The sequence below is a fragment of the Lolium rigidum genome, chromosome 1 (genome assembly GCF_022539505.1).
Source record: "Lolium rigidum isolate FL_2022 chromosome 1, APGP_CSIRO_Lrig_0.1, whole genome shotgun sequence".
Taxonomy (NCBI): domain Eukaryota; kingdom Viridiplantae; phylum Streptophyta; class Magnoliopsida; order Poales; family Poaceae; genus Lolium; species Lolium rigidum.
In genome coordinates, this window is record NC_061508.1 from 131,095,587 (window position 1) to 131,117,695 (window position 22,109).

The window sequence follows — 22,109 nt, forward strand, 5'->3', positions numbered from 1 at the left end:
GTTGACCGCGCCGTCTACCCCTTTGACTGCATCCCATCGGGGTTCCCCCGGTGGGAGTATGCCTACGTTTGAGCTTGGTTAGGTCATAGGTACATGTGGAAACAAGTACCATCCCCTATGATCCCAAGGTTCTCTCCGGTTCACCTCCGAGGGAGTTCCCCCCTATACATGCAGAATCCGCCTAAGTGTAGGAACCCCATGTCCGAGAAGCCGGCACACCCGGAGGGGGTAGCATTGGATATAGAACCATCTCAAATCACTTTTGTGCATGCCATGTGGACACACACAACTTTTGGGGCCATTCCCTAGGTCCGATGCTCGATTTCTGACGAAACCCTAGTTCTGTTGACCGCGTCGTCTACCCCTTTGATCGCATCCCATCGGGGGTCCCCGGTGGGCGTATGCCTACGTTTGAGCTTGCTTAGGTCATAGGTACATGTGGAAACAAGTACCATCCCCTATGATCCCAAGGTTCTCTCCGGTTCACCTCCGAGGGAGTCCCCCCTATACATGCGAATCTCTCCCGCCCTTTTTTTCCCGCCCACCCTTTTCCCGCTGCTTCTCTCCCGCCCTTTTTTCCCGCCCACCCTTTCCCGCTCCTTCTCTCCCGCCCTTTTTTCCCGCCCCCCCCTTCCCCCCGCTTCTCTCCCCCCCCTTTTTTCCCCCCCCCCCTTTCCCCCCCCTTCTCTCCCCCCCAGTTTTCCCGCCGTTTCAGCCCCTCGTCGGCCTATATATAGCCATGGCTTCTCCACTAACAAGCACCAGCAACATTTCTCCCTTCATCACTTCTCTCATCCAATAGAACCACAAAATCCTTCGAGCTGAGCCGCCGCCGAGATGGCTCCTCGTCGCCGTAGCAACACGGGCTTCATCGGCGTTCGCTCGCGGCCCGCGGGACATTTCGCGGCTGAAATCACCGCCGGTGGTACGCGTGTGTGGCTCGGCACCTTCTACACGAAGGAGGCTGCTGCCCGCGCATACGACGTTGCGGCTTGAGGTTTGGCCGGCCGCGCCACGAAATGAACTTCCCGGAGGTCGGTCTCCGACGGAAGCTCGAGTCTCTCTACCGAGCCACTACTTCGCTCACGGGGTGAAGCGCGGCGGCACAGGGCTGGCCAGCCGGCGGATTGATACCACCGAGACGGACGAGCAGTTCATGGCACAAGGGCGCGCAGACCATCCCGGAGACGTCGAGGCAACGCGCGCATTCCGGAAGGAGAAGCGGACGTACGAGAGAGAGAGAGGAGGGCGGGAAAGCGGCAGAGGAAGGCCGAGGTTGAAGCAGAGTACGCCAAAGGAGAGGCGTCGACATGGGGGGAGAATGATGAACGGTGGTTGTGGGAACCTCACAACCACCGCTTCGCAGGACACCCCCGCCGAGGATGAAGATTTCGACTTCTCTGATTAATATGTGTGTGTCGAGTCCGTGTGTCTAGCGGGTCATGTGTCGACCCAGTGTTCTTTAAATGCTTTGGTTTGTGTGTGGGTCTAGTTCTTTTAGCCGTTTTGGTTCATGTGTGTGGGTGTAGTTTCTTTAAGTGTTTTGCTTCCTCTGTGTGGGTGTAGTTCTTTGTACTCGTTTCGCTCGTGTGTGGGTCTAGTTCGTAAGCGCTTTGGTATGTGTGTGAGATTAGTTATTTAAGTATTTTGTATCGTGTGTGGGTCTTAAGTATTTTGTATCGTGTGTGGGCCATTCACCCCCTCCGAGGTTCGATTTCTGGCGAAGGGGTTCTATACCGCCCTTATACATATATATAGGTTTCCCGCAAAGGGGTTCGCCAAAATAGCGATGAGAAATAAATAAACAAAAAAATGATTGGGATTAATAATTATCTCTTTGGTGCAAAAAAAAATGGAAAAACAAAAAAAATAGCCGTGCCGACGGCCTTGTTTGTGCCGTGGGTGACCGTCGGCACGAAGAAGGGGGACCCAGTCTCGGTCCTCGTGCCGACGGCCGCCGTTGCGCCAGTGGGCTACCGTCGGCACACTCGTAGACGGCGCCGTGACAGCCTAACGGCCGGGCCCGCCTGTCTGCGCGTGTACCGACGGCCGTGGCTGTGCCGACGGTGACCTTCGGTCGCCACCTTTCGTGGCCGACGGTCCGATTTGCGCCGACGGTGACCGTCGGTGTAGCCAGCAGTGTGCCGACGGCCGGCCTGTGCCGACGGTCAGCTCCGTCGCCGGTCGACCAGGGCCTCTGTGCCGACGGCCCCGACATTTGGCCGTCGGCACATCGGCTGGCCGTCGGCACATGCCGTCTCTCCCGTAGTGTTAGTCACTGTCAGTATTTGTCGTGCATAACAACTCTTACTGATTAGTGGTTAATATATATGCTTGGCGACCATATTTTCGTGAACTGATCTGTGGGTTGAACCGGTCGGCGGCGCGTATTGAAATCGTGGCTACATTAACTTGAATGGAAGCTACTAGTTTAGCAGGTATTAGTAGGTATAACAAATTGGAGAGCTGGGTTGTCAGTTCACCGGACAGGATGCGTGAAAGGGCAGCAGGGGTTGCACACTAGCAGCCGCATCCACCCTTGGATGCCATGCACTCACGCCACTACGTTCCGTCCAAGATCGTGCGTTGTATTCCAAGCGCTGTGGGAGAATTGACATGTGTGATCGCCAGAATCAATCATTTGTTTCATGATGCACTGTACCGCCTACCAGATTGGTTAGTATAGGTCTTTAATCAGCTGCATGTGGGCTTTGGTGATTCAGAATCTCGACAAATGCAGCTCAAGCCTAATCTGCTCTTGGCTTTGGGGATTCAGAATCTTCGATGAACGCAGATGCAAATGCATGACACTGTCGATGGTCGGGGCAACGTCCATACAGTTACCCGGTCAGGTTCAGTTTTAAGTGTCACGCTGATGCTGCATCTGAGGGCACACTCTTAATTTGACATTTGCATTGTACGGTATGACAGTCCACTACGCAAGTACTCTGTATAGTAATTGAGATTGGGTAAAATACTAACATTCCGTGACACAATTCGATCTGATAACTAACCTTGTTGTCGTAAGCAGTAGCAAGGAGATTTTGTCATCTCACTGGGAAAGAGGCTCAAGGGCCAATAAGATAATATGACAAGCCCAAACGAGTAGCTGCAGACATCCTTTGCATTCCTTGAACTAAGGTGAATGTGTTGGTATTGGTTTACGACTATATTGCACTATGCTGTCCTAAACTTGTTCTAGACGCATCCGTAGAAATATCTTGAGGAATCTAACCACTTTTCTGCTGAAATCGCAGCCCTTGTGAATACATTATGCATCTGCTGATGCAATGTCAGTGTAGATTCATCCAGTAAGATCCTCCCCATTCCCCAAGATATTTGACCTTCTCGTCGCATGTACGGTCCATTACGCAAGTAGCAATGATAAGCCCTCCGTACATGATACAGTTTGGTTTGACAATGAAATAAGTCACCGGAAAGGAGGCTTCAAGGGCCAAAGCGTTGCCCGGAGCGACTAGCCGCGCACATCCCTTGCGTTCCATGAAAGTTTACCGTAAGGGCGCCTCGCCGCTACTGCACTCCGGTGATCCAGCTGCTACAAAATAGCACGCATGGATGTGCAGAACCGTTCTCCTTGACCATGTCATCTTGGGACGCGTTTGGTTTACCCGCAAAACATGCAAGCCGGTCAGCGACTCGTTGGATTGAAGGAATTTCATAGAAATTTTGGAGGATTCTAACCCATAGGATAGGAGTTTTTCTATGGAATGCATTTGAATCATGGGATTGAGTTCATCAAATTTCCATGGAATCCATTCTTGTGCTCTTCATTTCATAGCAATCTTAACATGAGCTTAAATCTCATTTTATTTTATTTCCTTTGAGAAGTCCAATACACTTGCACTCTATCTCTATCTAATCTCTCTCTTCAATGCTATAAATTTGTGTGTTTGCTGTTTGTTCACCATCCAAAGACACCTCATACAAAATTCTTGTGCTTCGAAATCCTGTAGCAATTTATGGTACATGACATCTCAATCCTGTGTTTTTTCTATTCGTACGTTTTACATTGGCATTGTATTACTTTGACATTGGCATTGTACGGCTGTACGGTCCACTACGCAAGTAACAGTGGCTTCTACAATTGGATAAAATACCAGCAACATTCCATGACAATGTACCGCAGAAACAGCTCTACCAAAAGATATTACGACAATGTAACGCTGTACTGATTTCTTGAGAAATCTTACTATTTCCTGCTAAACTTCAGGCCCTTCTTAATACATCATGCACCTGCTGATACAATGTCAAATAAAACATGAATGTGCGCGTACAATGTCAATATAGATTCATCCAGTTAGATCCTCCGGATTCCCATTACCACGCTGATGTTGCATCATCTGAGATTTGACCTTCTCGGCGTATGTATGGTTCATTACGCAAGTAGCAATAATGAGCATTCCGTACATTGTGCAATCTGATTTGATAATGAAGGAAGCAATCGTAGGAAGGTAGTAGTAGGATGTCTGTTGCCATTCAGGGTGGGCATAAAAACCGTGAAACCGAAAACCGAACCGAAGCCGAAACCGAACTAACCGAAATCTCGGTTTTTTCCATTAACCGCTATTTTTTCGGTTTCCATTTATACTAACCGAATTAAATTTGGTAGAATTCGGTTTTTAGCCCCACCAACCGAACAACACCGAATAGACCGAATTGAGTAACCTACCATCAATTTGTGCAGAAACCGATCATTCCATAGAAGCCCAATTGCGTTTGATGCTCCAAAAATTGTTCATTCAATGTATGACTTTGGTCTTTGATGTACTAGCTTTTTCTGAATATAGTGTGAAGCCTGCATAATAGAACACGTCGCTCGAAGTCTTAGCTACCCCTTTTAATCGCTCACGAGTGATGCACTCGTACCACGAGTGCCATGACCTACCAAATAGCATCCCTCCACGATTGGTGCTCATTTGTCAATTTGTTGCGCAGTTGATGCTTTTTGTGTTGATATGTCAATCACTATTTGCTTTCTTCGGTGATGCCTACTATTTGTTCAAGTGAGTAGGTTCATTCGGTTTTAACCGAAAAACGAACCGAATTTGTCGGTTAACCGAATCTTCGGTTTCCTAAATTTTCATGCCAATTTCGGTTACCATTTTTGAAAACCGAATTTGTTTAAAAACCGCAAAAACCGAACCGAAATTTCGGTTAAAACCGAATGCCCACCCTGAGTTGCCATCTCACCGGAATGGGGGTTTCAAAGGCCAAAAGCACTGCGCGAGCGACCAGCCGCACGCATCCTTTGCATTCCATGAAGGTTTTACCAGGAGGCCGCTTCGCTGCCACTTTCTCCAGTAGTCCAGCTGCTCCAAAATCGGACGAAGGAATGTGCAGAACCGTTCTCCTTTGACCATGTCATCTTGTTTTGCAACCAAAATTTGCTAACGCCTAGTGGATTCTGTGCCAGGGTTTGCTATCGAGATATTTGCACTTTTGTTTTAGCAAACCGTAAACCAACGTGGGCTATCTTACCAGGATTCGGTTTACCACTGATCACAGACCAAATTAACACGTTAATATTTTTGCTGAATTTCTGACTGTACAGCCGATGTTAGCATTTCCTGCTCTTCTGGTGTACTGATCTGCTTGTTGGCTTTGGTGATTAAGAATCTCAGGAAATCCAACGCTGCTTAAAATCTGCTCTTGGCTTTGGTGATTTGCAATCTTTGATAAACAGAGATGCAAATGACACTGGGCCGGTGCAACGACCATACATCTACCCGGATAATTCAATTTCCAGTTTTTTGTTTCAAAAGAAGTCCCAGTTCTCTCCGTATCTGAGGACCTAGTATTAAGTTGACATTGGCTTTGTACGGTACTAGGGCGCACTACGCAAATTCTCATGATTTTGAAATTGGATAAACTACTAGTACTGTGACACAATTCAATGCGACAATTAAGCGAGTCGTCGTACGATTTTATCATCTCGCTGGGAAAAAGGCCCCTGGTACATGAGTGTTTTAATCTTGGTACTACTGCGCTTTGCTGTTCTAAATTTGTTTTATAACCAGAACTGTACAGAAAACTTGTTTGGAAAATCAGCTTAAATTCAATTAATATACCATATAATTTTCTTTGACTCAATTTTTTTTAGCTAAGCAAGCGATTTTAAGCTATTTTGTACCAAAGAAAGATCGCCAAACAAAAACCAAATGCAGAAACACACCGAAATTATGATATCCACCGCAATACCAATATCTTGGGGAATTTAACAATTTCCTACTAAAATCACGGCCCAAGTAAGGAATGCATCTGCGGATGCAATGTCAATGCAGATTTATCCGGTTAGATCCTCCCAATTTCCAATAAAATTCTCGTGTCGCGTCATCTAAAATTTGACCTTCTCGGTGTACTATATATGGTCCGTTACGCAAGTAGCAATGACAAGCATTCCGTACAATTTGATTTGACAATGAAAGTTTTGCCGTCATCGTAGCAAGGGGGTTTTCCCATCTCACCGGAAAGGAGGTTTCAAGGGCCAAAGTGTTGTGCGAGCGACTGGCCGCCGTGCATTGAGTTCCATTAAACTTTACCAGAAGGGCTCCAGACTCCATTGATCCAGTTGCACCAAAATGGTAGGCATGGATTTGCAGAACCATTCTCCTTGGACCATGTCATATATGTGAACTTCTCCAAAATTTTCATGTCAGCATCAATCAAACATCATCCATATGAAGATAAAATATATTAATTCATGAAGCGCTACGTGGATTATACGGCTTACTAAAAAGGCAAACAAGAGTTGCATAATTTCTAAACTTTGGTTGGCCCACATTTAGTTTGCAATTGAAATTATTTCAAAATGCCACTGGAAGGTTTGCTAGCTGCACTTTGTTTCTAATAAACCAAACACTAAGGGCGATCTCAACTTGGTTTGACAAAGGCGCCTTCACATCACCTTTGCCTTTAGATATGTTCGAAACTGGATTTTCAGAAATGTTCTTTCCAGGGTGGTCACACATTTTTTTATGTTTGACTACATTTCAAAAATAACTATCAACAAAGAAATGTGTAGTCAAAATATCTCATTGGAGACCGGAGTTCATTCCTTGTAGCAAACCCTAAACAAAAAGTATCTTAAACAGAATGTGCTGTAGCCCGGAGCATTGGCGACTATATCAAAAAAATTGGTCAAAATCTCCTTTCAACAAAAAATGATTATTCAAAATAGGCCCAAGCCTCGGAAATTCAAAGGTAATCTCGAACTTATATGCCTCCGCTGGAGTAGGAACATTGAAAAAATAGCAAAGAAAATCAAAACAAGCCAAATTGGCGTGTGTTTCCATAGATCCCGAAATCTCAAAGCAGTGTAACCCCCATCGTGGTATCATTTAATCTCACCCATCCTACCTTAATCCCAGACATGTATCCTTTAATCTCAACCATTATTGTGTGTCACTTAGAAAGATACCTCTCGATGGTTTACACTGTTTTGAGATTTCGGTCTATGGAAGCACAAGCCAAATTGCAATTTTTTACAATGGATATGGACATGTTTTTGTAGCTGAATGCAAAATTTTCCTGAGAAGACATGTGTATGCTCTGCGCACTATAAATGAAATTCGGTGCTCAAAGAAATGACATGTGTGGCTTTTTAGAGAACTCTGATTTGTTCTTCTTTCACATACCACCACACATCTCTTTTCTTAACGAAATGTTTAAGTGCAGTTGGGACATATGTTCATATTCGTTGTAAAAAAGTATCAGTTTTCTTAAAGAAAATTTCTTTTTCGATTTTTCCTTCTTAGGTAGGAGCATGCGGAGGCTCTGAGCCAAAACGCCTTACCCGTGCTTTTTTTTTTTTTTTGCGCGAGGCTGAGAATAAGAGTGCTGCTAGCTCCTGCGGATTAGTCTTTTTTTTTTGAGTAACCAATATTTCATTAATCGAAAACCAAGTTACGTGAAGCAACACATGTGGAAACTAAAAGATGAACCGGGATAAAATGATTATCCTGAATTTAAAGATAAAATCCTAAAAGATCGAGAAATACAAAATGATTCATAGGGTTTCCTGCAACCACCGTAGCCAGCGACCACGGTCCAATTCCAACGCCGCCGAGACGAACGCAAGAAGAGACGCCGAGCCTCCATCGTTGCAAGATCCAAAAAACACCATCGCCAATGAGGCTTTGTGAGTCGATGAACAGGCCTGCTGCAAGCAGCGAGGCACATGTCGTTGTGGCACGTCGTCGTCCGGGGGACGTCCCCATGCTGTCTTGGACCAAGATACGCCGCCTCCTATCGACGAAGTCGGAGAAGAACGACATATCCACCACCTCCGGACCAACAACTTCGCTCCAGAAGAACCACCTCGCCCCGGCCTCCAGCGCCGTCGTGGACAACGACAAACGCCAGTGACACGTCGAAAAACAGATCTCGCTAGAGAAGACCAAGCTACCGACCTGAAAGATCAACAAGCACACGTTGTCAACAACTCCGAGACGCCGCCGTGAAGGTCGCCGTCGGTGTGGGAGTGAAGTTGAGGCAGATTTATTGCCCGGGCGCCGCTCCCACCACCCCAACGACGCACCGCAGCAGCCCTAACTACAAAACGGAGCAGGAACGAGGTCCCCTCCCCCTCCTACCACCGGAGCGGCAAGCAGAGGGAGAGAGCCCCAGAGCTCACACCGGTGGAGATGGGATCTGGCCGCCGCTGCCTTGAGAGAGGAGCAGGGACAATTAGTCGGACACGATAGAATGCGTGCGGCATGCCGTAGCTACAAATCTCTCACGGCGACACTGTATTGAGAGATTTCACAGAAAGCCCAATCTCGTGTAGTTTCGGGCCCATGATGAGGTTTGAAGTTCTTCCATGCAGGTTGGAGTTAACCGGATCGAATGTGGCAAGTGGGTTCGACAAGATGTTCCCTCCTTCCGACTCATGGGCTGGTGTCTTTGGTGATCAAGAGAGCCGGTCACAAAAATATGTGCATACACTCATCCTACCATATGAACTCCTTTGAGAGACTGAATCCAAGAGACTGAGCCAAATTCACCACAGCCACCTCGCTATCGTCATTCGAGAAACTGAAAGAAAATTCAGAGAGACGCCAAAGCGTCAAACCTAGGGATTGATTCATGGTGAGCTAAGGTACCACTACCCCCTAACCATCAAACCACAGGTTAGTAAACTGCAACCAGCTAAACCATACACCAATGAAATTTAGCCGCTTAACACTATCCAGCTTGAACCTGAGGTTACTGCAAACTCATGGCATGGTCATTGTGATCCATTTCTGGACACATGGTCAGTTGGGTCACCAAAAGTAGATCCCAGCAACAAGAATGACAGCAACATACCAAAATGACTTTGTTTCCGGCTATGTAACAAGAATGACAGCAACACGAACGCAGATCAGATACACCAGATAAAACCAGCCAGCATTTGATAATTCCAAGATGATACAATGCCTGTTACTAAGTAAAGTAGAGATGCAGATCATAACATTACCTACTGAGACCAATGGCCGCAAAAATATACAAGAACCACAATGAGATACACAACTAGCACTTCTGCAAGTTTAAGACTGAGCATATCAGCTGGGTTGCATATACTTGCATGTGCAACCCTTAGTCTGTCTTTGGCAGACACATGGGAAATTATGCAACTTCTTTCGAAAAAGAAATGTGAATGTTCATTATGCTACAACATGCATTTGGAGCAAAAACATGTCCATGCACATTCTCCGCCACTAAAGCAACTTGGTAAAACCTAAGGACCAAACTTTTGAACTGCACATGTCATATCATGATGAACATCCATGTATTTTCTATAAAAAACATCAACTTTGAAGAGGAAATCTAATATATGTTGTGTGCGCAACCATGTAGGCACAACCCAGGCTATCAAACTTGATGCTACAGAGGTCAACATTTCAAGGGATGAGGGTTACTAGGCTATCAAACACTAGCAGTACGGGTGATAGCTACATTAAGTGTACCTAATTACATCTAACAAAAGTCAAAAACATGGGAGACTTGCAAATTTTGGTGAAAAACATGTCCATGCACATTCTCTACCAATAAAGAAATTTGGTAAAGCTTAAACACAATACAACTGCAGATGGCATATACTCATATCATGATGAACATCCATGTACTTTCGAAACCAGATTAATTAGATATATGCCATTGCAATTATTGCGTATTCGAGAAATGCCACAACAATTTTTAACCCAATTATCCTCGAATACACAATTATTGCAGTGGCATATATCAAATTAACCCAAAACCCAGGTTATTGAACTTGACGCTACAGCGGTCAACATTGTAAGGGATAAGTCTGTTTACTAAGCTATCAAACACTAGTGTAGCTACATTTAGTGTATCTAATTACATCTGACGCATGCTCCTGAGTCCTGACCACTCCAACATAAGCCATTTGCAAAATAAAGTGTATCTAATAGCTACATTATGTGTATCAAATAACCCAGGTTATTGAACTTGATGCTACAGAGGTCAACATTGTAAGGGATAAGTCTGTTTACTAAGCTATCAAACACTAGTGCAGCTACATTAAGTGCATCTAATTACACCTGACGCATGCTCCTGACCACTCCAACATAAGCCATTTGCAAAATAAACATTAAGCTTTAGTTCTTCCCGTGGGAACCTAGCAGTTAGCAAGCACCAAGACTATCCCTTGATGAAATGCAACACGATTCGTACTGAGACATGCAGAATTAAAAGAACACTTATGGTAAATATTGAAGTACTTAACCAGATATAAATTAGTATCTAAGCAACATAGGTCAGAATGTTTGACAGGAAGCGACAACTCCTTGTTATAGACCTATTTGGTTGAGGTAAGCATACCCTTGCACATTAAGTTAAAGCAACCGAACATCTATATCCAAAAGACGAAAACATCAGAACATGACTAATATACGAACTACAAGGACACATTATGTCAATATCACCCCTTTTGAGCAAGTACTCATCGTACAATGCATGGAAAATCCAGAAGTATGTCAATTTGAACCCACTCAGTTAGTACCCTCGAGTGCATCAAGCACCATCTTTACCGTCTCCTTCATCAGGTCCATCCGACGCAGGTGCTGCCTGATCTCTGAAAGCTTGAACTTCTCTAGCCTCTCCTCCATCGCCAGTGCCCTAGACCCTTCAAGCACATTGAAGGCCTTCCTGAACGCCGTTCCACTCGGTTGCTCCTTGGACAGCTCCTCAACAGCCTCCCACAGGTATGGGTACATGCCGTTCCCCTTCCCAACAACACCCTTCCCACCTCTGTTGCAGTGCCCAATTGCAACGGTATTCGCAGTCCCGTTCGAGACAGTAATGGCCTTGAGCCGTCTATTCGCCCTGCGGTCAGGGCCATCCCACCCACCATCCATATCCCGCTCCCCGTCGCTCTCTCCACTCTTCTGCTCCTCATCGCTGTCCGCAAACCAGTAATTACCGTAGGCAGCTCTACCAGCAGCATCAGCACCCCAAACCATCTTGCTAAGCTCGTAGACGTCACACTCGTGCACAGTCGGCAATTCCGGATCCTGCCCATCCTTGGTACGGGCCACGAGCAAGCGGAACTTGTGCTTGAGGCGCCGGACCTTGTCACAGAGCTGGGTGGTGGATGCCTCTGCGGTCAGCTGGCCACGGATCTGGCTGTGCAGCTTGCCGGTCTCCTGAGTGGACGCGGGGAGCGCACCTTTCTTGGAGCGGTAGGAGATGAGGGAGCGCAGGATGGTGATCTCGTCCTTGGGGCTCCAGACCCGCGGCGGCCGCTTCCGCCTCTCCGCGGAGGGCGGGGAGGTGCGGGGCCGCTTGGAGCGCTGCGAGGAGCGGCGCGGGCTGGAGCTGATGGGCTTGGTCTTGTGAGGGTCGACGAGGGAGTAGCGGCGCGGCGGCGTGGCGTTGTCGGAGTCGGATGCGGCGGCGGAGATGTCGGAGTCGGAGTGGGGGCGGGGGGAGCGCTCGCGGCTGCGCCGCGGGGAGGGGAGCCGGCCCTCGGCGTCGGCGTCGGAGTCGGAGGCGGCCGCGAGGTCGACGGCGGCGGAGATGGGGGTGGAGGACAGCGCGGCGGCGTTCGGGTGGGTGTTGGGTGGGGGGGTCTTGGTTCGGGAGCGGGAGCGGGAGCGGGAGCGGGAGGGAGATGGGGACGGGGAGCGGTGGTCGTGGGACGAGTCCGCCTCGTCGGAGGCCGAGCCCGGAGCGGCGGAGGCGGCGGCCGGGCGCTTCGGGGCCATGGTGGGGAGTGGGGAGTGGGGAGTGGGGAGTTAGGGTTTGGGGGTTTGAATCTTGTGGCTGCGAGATTTGCTCGCCGCTGCCGTCACTGTCGATGTCGAGGCAGAGCGTCGGGTCACAACTCACAACTCACAAACTCCACTGACCAGCGTAACCAATGGACCAGGATAACCATCTCTAACAGAGCCCCACCTAACAGAGCCCCACCAAAACGTGAACTGAAAACACTGAATTCAGTTCATCGAACTCGTGTTTACGGATCGAAAAATTGATGGCGCAGAACAGACCCCGTAAACGAAAACCGTAAAACAGCATATTCCCTAATTATGGCCCACCTGTCAACTTTTTCTCTTTTTTACCCATTTTTTATTTTTTCTACTCTCTTCTTCTTCCCGGAGACATCTCCTACCAAATTCTCCCCGCCCTGGCCACCAAATCGGCCGCCCAGGCCGCGCTTCCCCCCGCCGGACCCTAGCCCGCGCCCGCCGCCGCTCCCGGACACCGCGCCACGCCCTGGCCCGCGCCGCGCCACGGGCCTGCGACTGGCCGCCGTGCCCCGGGCCTGCGCCTGGCCGCCGCGCCCCTGGCCCGCGCCCCGGCCGCCACGCCCGCCTCCGCGTGGCCCCTGGCGCACGCCCCAGCCGCTGCGCCCGCCTCCGTGCCTGGCCGCCGCGCCCGCCTTGCCTCGCCCCATCACGCGCTGGCCCGTCTTGCGCCGCCCCGGCCCGCGCCGGCTCGCCCCACGCCGCCCAACACTGCTCCGGCGAGCTCGACTCCGCCCCGCCCTTTCACGGACGCCTCCAGGGCCGCCACGCCCGCGCCCGGCGAATTCGTGGCCGGCCGGCTGCCCACTCTCCCTTCCTCGAGCTCGGAACGCACGACTCCGCCGAAATTTGGTTGACCTTCGGCCGGATTTTGTTCAATTTGATCCTATTCCGGTAGTCCTCCGGCGGAAGTGCACTGTTTCGAGCTGAAGTTTCAGCCCGCCAAAACACCACTAGGAGTACAGTTCACGTTCAGTTCCGACCTTTCGACCCCTACAAATAGGGGGCAGAGTTTGGTTTCAGTCTCGGCCCGTAAATTTTTTTGCGGTTTCGTCCCGTTTACAGTAATTGATTTGCGCCGATTTTCAAACTGAACCCGTAAACTGGCGGTTATTTTTCAGTTTTGGGCCTTTTACGGGCTCTGTTAGAGATGCTCTTAGAGTGTGGGTGTGCTTTACTCAACTAGAAAGCAGAAAAATAAGCGTGCTAGTACTTCAAATTAAACAATGCAAAATATAAAAAAATCGATAGAAAATATCTTCACCAGCTTAGGGTTGGCAGTACTACTTGTATTCCCTGCAAATTCGTTGTGCTAATATATAAATTTAGGGAGAACTAATATGTGATTAGATGGTTAGGAGGGCAGTGGCATCCCAGACATCTAGAGTTCAAATTACAGGTTTGATACTTTGATGTCTCATAATGGCAAAATATTCTTCAGTGGAAGGCAATATTCCTGGCTAGATAACCTGCCAAAATACCATTATCTAATGGATAGCACTCCGTGAACGGATCCACGTAGCGTCGTAAATAACCTGCCAAAATACCATTATGGTAGTTCAATAAGTTCCAACACAAAGCTCATACTCTTACTTGAATTTGAGCCTTAAGTTGATAACCCCCCACAAACTAGTTCGTATCATATTCTTTGGGGTGATTAAAAAGCAATGTATGTTATCTGCATCCATAAGGTGAGCAAAGGGGCATACCAGAAAATTATGCTTAGTTATTTCTCTTGGTGAAACACCATCCTTATTGTAGTTGTGTTTCCTAAGGTTGTTCTAAGTCAAAATACCCTCCTCTTTTATATTTAGATCTATGCTGGTCTTTCAAATGTATTTGCTAGCAAACCTTGTATTTTCAATTCATTATTAGGTCAACATACCTAATTTAATCGAGAAAGTATTTAGCCTCTGTAAGAATCATCATGGTCGAGTGATAAATTTACATACATCAACCTATGATAACAAATATGTTCGGTTATGCCCCATCTAATATTTAATGGTGCCTAAGATAAATCAGTTGTGCCGGAGACTTGTTTCCATTATGAAATGTTATATAAGGATGAGACTCAATTGTCGCGATTTCTTCTCGCCATATTTGCGCTAAACAATTAAGCTTAACTAGAACGATACACCGCGCGTTGCAGCGGGCATCTCTTTAAGAAATCTAATAAAACACATAAAACTTGGTTTATAGAATATGCAATATTTAGTTGGCCATAGTAGCTAATACAATAGCCATGAAATGGATAAGTATTTGAAAATTTCAAGATTGTTATATTTCAGAGGTGTACGTGATTGATCTAGATAAGGTGAAATCAACCAACTGTAGAACCAAATGATATGGATGGCTTGCATGAAAAATGCATGCACATTGCGGCATTACATTTTAAAAAATATCTTATATTGTTACGTATATAAGAGCTCATAAGTAACACTGAGTTTAATTCACAAAGAGTTTATTTGGTTGCCAAAACTATTTGGTGTTCAAGTTACACATGACTTTACTATGTAAAGATATAGCATGAGGGTGCAATATTATCAATCGAGCGGCAAATATAAATAGTGGCATTGCTAGTTTAATGGTTAAAATAGATAATCTAAATATCTTGCATGTAGAGATAGATAATAAATAAGGACTACTATTAGTGGGATGAAGTGGACAAATGATTGGCTAAGGAAGTAGGTGATGTGGATAGCTTGCATGTTGAGATAGACAAATATTAATTGCACTTAGTGAGATTTTGTTTTATAAGAAGTATAGATTTGGCATATGATGAAGTAAATGAGTTAATTAGCTCATGAATACTAACTCGAAAAGAAGAAGAGAACATGAAACTTAGAACACAAACACGTGTGTAGCTTTGAAATGTCTCGAGGTGCAATGTTTTAGGAACTAATGCTGCACATAGTTACAAAAATATGTAACTAATTCTTTTGTATTGAATAAACAATCAAAGTTCAAAGCATCAAGCTACTTAAGAATTTATCAGCCAACTTTATACAGCCTTGCAACTATAGATTGAGCCTTGTTTTTCTTATTCATAGTTGAGTACTACAAAAATCAACACGGCGCGAGACAGACCCAACATTATGCTCCAAGACTCCCTTGTCGTATATGCTCCTTTAGAATGTAGGAGAATTTTTATAATATGCCACACTTTTCTTTGAAATTCTATTGTTTGTCACAGGACCACCACCCGTCAGTGGCATGTGGTAGTCATGTAACAAATAATGGAAGTCTAAATAAAGATGTGGCAAATTATAAAATCCGACGGAGTTTAGAGTCATGGCATGGATACAAAAATGATAACAAATCGTATTTAAAGATAATTTATCGTGTGCATTAGATTTTGAATGCATAGCATGTTGATATGAAAATAGGGTTCCCCGGAGGTATTTTTTGCGTATGTAAGGTATGACCTCTTGAAAATTATGTACACTCTTGTTTTCCGAAGCGGGCATGCTTGATGTAGTTTTTTTCCATTTTTTGAAGTTGGGGTCTTGATTCTTCTTTTTAGTTGCATGGAGAAACAATTTGCGCATCTAAGTTACTTTAAGTTCACAATGGAAAAGAAAATGATGATGTCGTGCTTAATTCAAGAATTTAAGAGGTGCTCTGAAAAAATGGGCACGTGGGTAGCAGAATTGCAAATGTCGATAGTGCGATTGGCTTGCTTGACACAACTGAGAATGTAAGAGATTTAACTCCTAGAGTGTGAAATTTCAGAATCAGTTTTAAAAAGCTACTTCTCTCCTGATCAAATAAACAAAAATTCTTCTCGAGGCAACTTAAAATAATTAAGTGTGTTAAGTTTGGTGACGAAAGCTCCAGTTTTTTTTATGTCCTTGCATGTTACCTCTACTCAGCGCAAAAGGTATGAAATTTCCAAGTTAACATTATCTTTGGAGGCGTTGCCTTGGAGAGTGTGCATGCAGATGAACGCTTCCTTTTGTTGTTGGGTTTGGAGGATGTGGGGGCGGCTGCCATTCTGGTCCAGCTTTCAATAAAATTGATAGGATACTCATATTAATAAGTTGTAATTTTATTTTAAAGCTCATCTTCAAAAAAAAAAAAATTAACGTTAAGCGTACTTGGTCCGGAGCGATTTGAGGATAGGTGACCAACAAAATGCGCAAAAAAGACGTATTAGTCTGTGAGGCTAGTCTAAAGATCTTAGAGAGCTACCAGTAGACCCGACCAGGGGTGGCCGAGGTGTTACATGCCCCTGGTGTTCTAGGAGCGTCATGGCAGCGGCCTCGAAAACCATGATGGGCATCTTTCTCAGGGGGTGGATCAGCTGCTTGCCATGGATTGGGTGGCTATCTTGTGTCGCTAGTGTGGCGGGATTGTCAGCCTGGTGGACGAGGCGGGTTGACTCTAAGTTGGGACGGTGGCTCCAGAAGGTTCGTCTGCCCGCTAGGGGAGCTGTTGGAGGTTGAGACAGTGATCCCGTAAGTTTCGCACTCTATTGGATGGTTGGCTTCTTCATCTTTGTTGGAGCGTCCGGCTCTCATAGCAGTAATGACGTTTTTTTCTTGGGCTTTGGTGAGAGGTCGTCCGGTCTTAGCGGAGTGGTGTTTGGGCTTGGCCCTTCTTGTGTTGGTGTTGGCTCATTCTAGCTGCATCGGTTTTTATTTGGTTTTCCGTTTATTAACCGAGTAACTTTCTTCTTAATTAACCGAAAAGGTAAAGCGTTTGCCTCGTTTCAGGAAAAAGAAGATATGGGAGGACTTGGTGTGATTGATTTGAAGCTGCAAAATCAATGTCTGCTTCTGAAGTTCGTGGATAAATTCTATAATCAAGTTATACATCCCTTGAGTTGAATTGGTATGGGAATCTTACTATGATCCAGCTCTACCACCAGCCAAGATTAGAGAGACTGCTAGTTTGGTGGAGGGGTTGCCTAAAATTGTTTTAAAGAATTGGCTTCATGCTAATTATAAAATGGCAGAACAATTTTACTATGGGAAAATGACTGGCATGAGCAAAATCTGCAACACTCTTCTTCTTTTGGCTTCGTTTGCGCATTCTTTGTACACTTCAATTTCTTCAGCTATTACTAATGGAGATCTCTCTGAACTTCACAATTTCAATAATTTGGTCTTAAAGGCCTCTTCAGACTATTCAGTATGCACAACGGCAAAGCATATGCTGCTTTCATGACTCCTAATTAAACATCTGCTTTTCAGTTGCTTATGAAAATCTTGCTGCCAACAAAAGCACACTCTTCTTCTGGTTACTCCTTCAGGAACTTGCTGCAGAGAGAACAATTTTCCATTGAGTATAATTGTGTTATGAGCAACGAACATACCCGTGAGACTAGAACAAATTTGTTCATTCAATGCCTCTGTGCTCAAGATTGCTGGAAGTCTTTGTCAATATACTACTATACTTATGCAAGGAACAGATACTCCTCTTGAATGCGAATGCATACTGCTTCACAGATTGAAAAGAAATTTAATAGATCCTTCTTCACGGAAGTGTCATCCTTGAAGCGTGGGCTACTTGAATGACCAGAAATGCTTGCATTTTCAAACATATTCCACCTCTACCATTGTAGAACAATATTCAAGACTCAAAAAAGTAATTAGGACATCGTTGCGTTGCGTGGAAATGTCGTGGCATAACACATGTTGACATATGGTCAAACATCGGCCCTATGGATTCAACGGGGAGCAGCAAGATACACAAGAGCCTAGCAGGTGGCCAGAAGGCGTCGGCTTATTATACAGAGCATGCGCAGTGACTGTGTGTTACACTTCTCGATGTGCTTACAACAGGAAGTGTTTCAGTAACAGAAGCGGTACAGTAACTTCTACAGAGTAAGTACTGCAGTAATAACTAGTTTTGCCACATTTCAGATACAGTACATGATACACCTGCTAGCTAAGATCTTAAGGATTCTGCACAACAGTAGGTTACACTCGTGGATCAATCTGCTGCTAGGTCCCTTCTCCTCAGTACATATGAACATTGTCAGCCGCCTCAGCCTGCAATAGTTTTTTTCCAGTAGGGGAACATAAGAAACAGAGAACAGAACTCGGCCTCTCCGGCATAGAGCACTTACATATTATCACTGATAAGTGCAGAAAAACGCGATTGATCTGGTTGTTACCTTGGCTATGTGCACCTTGTGGTCGGAGTCGCCCTTGCGCGCCCTGCCGCGGTACTTGCGGAGCTGCTCCCTGACGAACTTCTCGTAGATGAAGGAGGCGCCCTTGAACTGCGGGAGCGCCAGCCACGCCACGAAGAGCAGCTTCAGCGGATACCACACCGGGATCCTGGACGCAGCAAGAAAACAATGAGATCGACCGGGAAATCAGGTACAAACCAGCTCTACGATTTAAAGGAGTAACTGTAATTCAGTTGGGATGGAAGATTCATTACCAGTAGAGGACAGGCTCGGCGACCAGTTCAAGGAGGGTGATGAAGGAGTAGAGGATCCAGTAGGCCAGCCACTGCTCGTCGTCGACCTTGGACGGGCTCTCCATCGCGCAGATCGACGCGTACCTGCGCAGCAGACCCGTCAGCGTCGGATGCAGTGAGGATTAACCATGGGAAGCAAAACGATCCACAGCGGTAGGTTCTGAAATTAGTTCTTGGGTGTACTTACAGAGGGTAGAGCAGCATAACGCTTGGCCTGCGGAAGGAGACGAAGCAGCACCAGCAAGAACAGAAACAATATCAGACATCACCGTGACTCTGCGGCCGGAAATAAGCAGATCTGCAAGGAGATGAGATGCATACCCGGCGACGGAGTGAAGGTGGGTGAGGAGCGCCCATGATTTGCCCATCCTCTCCTTCCCGATAAACCGTGCTCAAATGGATTCTACAAAAGATTGATGTTGCTAAAGGTGGGAAACACGAGACCTCGGAGGGAAGCAAAGCTCTATTGGATCGAATGATGGGACACACGAAGATTCAGTAGGAGACGAGCGGAAGATTGGCTTTGTAGACGAGAGTGGGGGGGGGGGGATCGGGTGCTTGGCGTGTACGTGGCGCCCTGGAGTGGCCGACCTGACAAGGCTCCGAGATGTCATTGCGCACATTCGCGTTCGAGCTTTACGTGGTCGCTCCTGGCTTTGCATGCCAGGGTTCTTGACTTCCTGTTCCGGGACGCGAGGCAGTGCTCCGCCTCCGCGTGGCTTCACGCCGACACGTGCAAGGAGTAGCGAGGGTCTCGTGGCTGCACGCGGAGGCGTGCCGCCTGTCACCCGTTCTGTGTGTCAGTGTTTGTAGAGATCTCTGAGACTATCTAGAGTGGTCTAAAAGCGGCCGCTTTAACCTAGCTGCCTCCTCCAGTTCATCCTCCTTCATAGATTGGTTTTTCCTCTTTCGGTCGGCTTCGCCGATATCGGGAGGAGTGAAGAACCCGATCTATACGTGGAGTTTCGAATATAAGTATTGTTTTTATTAGATTATATTAGGATTTTGGTAGCCGTCTTCTTGTTGGTTTCCCTCAATGGAGATGGCATCGTCTGCAATAAGTGGTCTTCGGCCTTTCGTTCGGCGACGAGATCTTCTTCCCGGCGTCAATGGTGGTGTTGAACAATCACAATTTTCTAGGTATGGATCTTCGGATCTTGCTTCGCCAGATCGATTTTGGATCTTTGTCGTTGTTGCCGCGAGGAGGATTATCCTCGCAGTTTTTGTCCCGACTGCTACGTCCTCGACAATGGTGATTCGTACTCTCGGCTCTCCATCGATGACGACAAAGCTAGTTGATAATTATTCCCTGACATACTGGTGTTGGCACTCTTGCCGATGTTGTATGACTGCTTTAATGGTTGCGTGCGTGCACGCAGCCTTGGTATTGCGGCTCAAAAAATTATGGGAGAACTTTCGTCGGTATCTACAGGTTTATGGTTCGTTATCTATCTTTGGCTGCCTTCAGAAGAGTACAAGATTGTGTTCTGGAAGAAGAAAGAAATTGAAGACCTCGAAGATTTGTTACTATCTTTTAGACTTTATTTTGTAATCGTTAGAGTCAGTTCATGTATCTCTACCATGTACTATTTGTTGCTATGAATAATTGAATATATGTGGTATTGACTGCCAAAAAAAAAATCTAGAGTGGCCTAAACCAAGTAAAGCCCCATAGCACACACCGCACACCCGTAGTGTTTAATGGACCGGCCCAACATCGCATTGAGATGTTTTTTCGTCCAGTTTTTCATCGGTTTTCGTCCAGTTTTTTTTTTTGTTTTCTGTTGCTATTTGTCAGGTTTTTTTTTGAAATGATCATTTTTTAAATTGCTTATTTTTGAAAAATTTTAATTTTGAAAAATGCTCAACTTTTAAAAATTGTCCAATTTTAAAATATCTATTTTAAGAAATAAATAGATTTAAAATTTGTTGAGATTAAAAAATTGTCTGATGGTTTTTTGTCGGTTTAAAAAAATTCAAAAAGTGTTCATTTTCGAAAAATATTCAAATTTTTTAAAAATAAATTTAGCAAATTATTCATATTTTAAAAATATTCACATTTTCTAAAATTTTCTATTTTCCGATTTTTGAAAAAAATATTTTGACAAACACCAAAGTCTTTGAAAAGAAGTAACAGAAAACTGTTTTGACAAAGTTGTTTTGAATGTTAACAAAGATGTTTTGAAGAGAGGTACTGAAATCCAAGAATTTATGTTTACCTTCATCTTTGTAATGTTGTAAGAGTTGCACGTCTAGTTGCAATAACTGCACTTGGAGCATGTTTGTGTCACCCAAAGTTGTACCCTCAGCCATGTGTGCCTAGATGCAAGTATCTAGCAGATCAACCCAACAAGAAGTAAGGGCAATGTTGTTGACTTTCCTTTTGCTCGTAGACAATCGGGATCTCTACTCCTTAAAAGGGTACCCTCCTTTACTTGCGAGTACATGATAGATTGGACTTGGCTTAATACTTCCTTGCTAATTTGTCATTCTGATCGCTACCCCATGAGAGAAGGTGGGTGCGAACTCATCCCCACCGCTACCAATGCAGCCATGCCACCAGAAGTACACTGATTAGGGTGGGAAGGAGGGATTCTACGTTAGCAAGTGCCGCCGCCAAGCCGCCTCCTAGAGCAACACCGCCGCCGAAATCAAGAGCAAAAAGTGGTGGATTTTGGATAGAATCCAGATGCACTCCGCGCCAGATCCAGATCGCCGCCGAGAACCTCATGACTCGTGATACCGAATTGACATGCCTCAAGCTAATTAAGTGTCCATGGACACCAATTTAGGCATATATCATACTCACTCCCTCTATATTACTCTAAATCAAGATGAATCAACGTATTAGAGAGGGTAGCAAGGCCGGACCACAAACAGTGGCGCTTAGGAATAAACCCTAGTACAAGATAGATGGTTCTTTCTCCGCTGGAGGACGGATTAAAAGAAAAAAAAATCTACAGAGCGACAATGAACAGAGCGGTTGAAAAGACAAGCACATCTGTAGAGTAGGAGTTCATCAGCTGTAATGGCAGGAAGCTTCGATAGCTGTTGGATGCTCGATCGGCAGAGAATGTTTCTGGGCAAGTGAACACTTAATTGAATACCTTAACACTTCGTCAGTTACAGTTTCAGTGCATGACGACTCATCGGTATGAACTTTGCAAATTGACGACACGGGACGGGAACGGGACCATGCCGGGTGTCAGCTGGGCACCGCTCTGAGGTCTCGACTGATGTCGGCACTCCTCCCTTCCCCGTCCGTCCTCCGGCCACTGCTTCACTCCACTGCATCTCCAAATCCAGTGCCCAGTTCGTTGCTAACCTGCTATCCTCCATCAGATACATCTCTCGTCGTAATCTCGTCTACTAGTTCTCATCCAAGTGCTCCCCAAATCGCACAACACT

At 45.9% G+C, this 22,109-nt stretch overlaps 2 protein-coding genes across 2 annotated transcripts; both read right to left on the reverse strand.

Annotated features, from left to right (window-relative positions):
* Window positions 1-10,751: 10,751 nt before the first annotated feature.
* LOC124651732 (STOREKEEPER protein-like) lies at window positions 10,752-12,227 on the reverse strand. Its single transcript, XM_047190773.1, has one exon. It carries the CDS (start codon window positions 12,225-12,227, stop codon window positions 11,013-11,015), a length of 1,215 nt encoding a protein of 404 aa, XP_047046729.1. The 3' UTR covers window positions 10,752-11,012.
* A 5,774-nt stretch (window positions 12,228-18,001) lies between these two features.
* LOC124682396 (protein HVA22-like) lies at window positions 18,002-19,180 on the reverse strand. Its single transcript, XM_047217088.1, has 5 exons — window positions 19,023-19,180; window positions 18,889-18,915; window positions 18,663-18,785; window positions 18,391-18,556; window positions 18,002-18,265 (listed from the first exon to the last, which is right to left on the reverse strand). The coding sequence occupies exons 1-5, from the start codon at window positions 19,067-19,069 to the stop codon at window positions 18,233-18,235; spliced, it is 396 nt and encodes a 131-aa protein (XP_047073044.1). The 5' UTR covers window positions 19,070-19,180; the 3' UTR covers window positions 18,002-18,232.
* Between the last annotated feature and the right edge of the window lie 2,929 nt (window positions 19,181-22,109).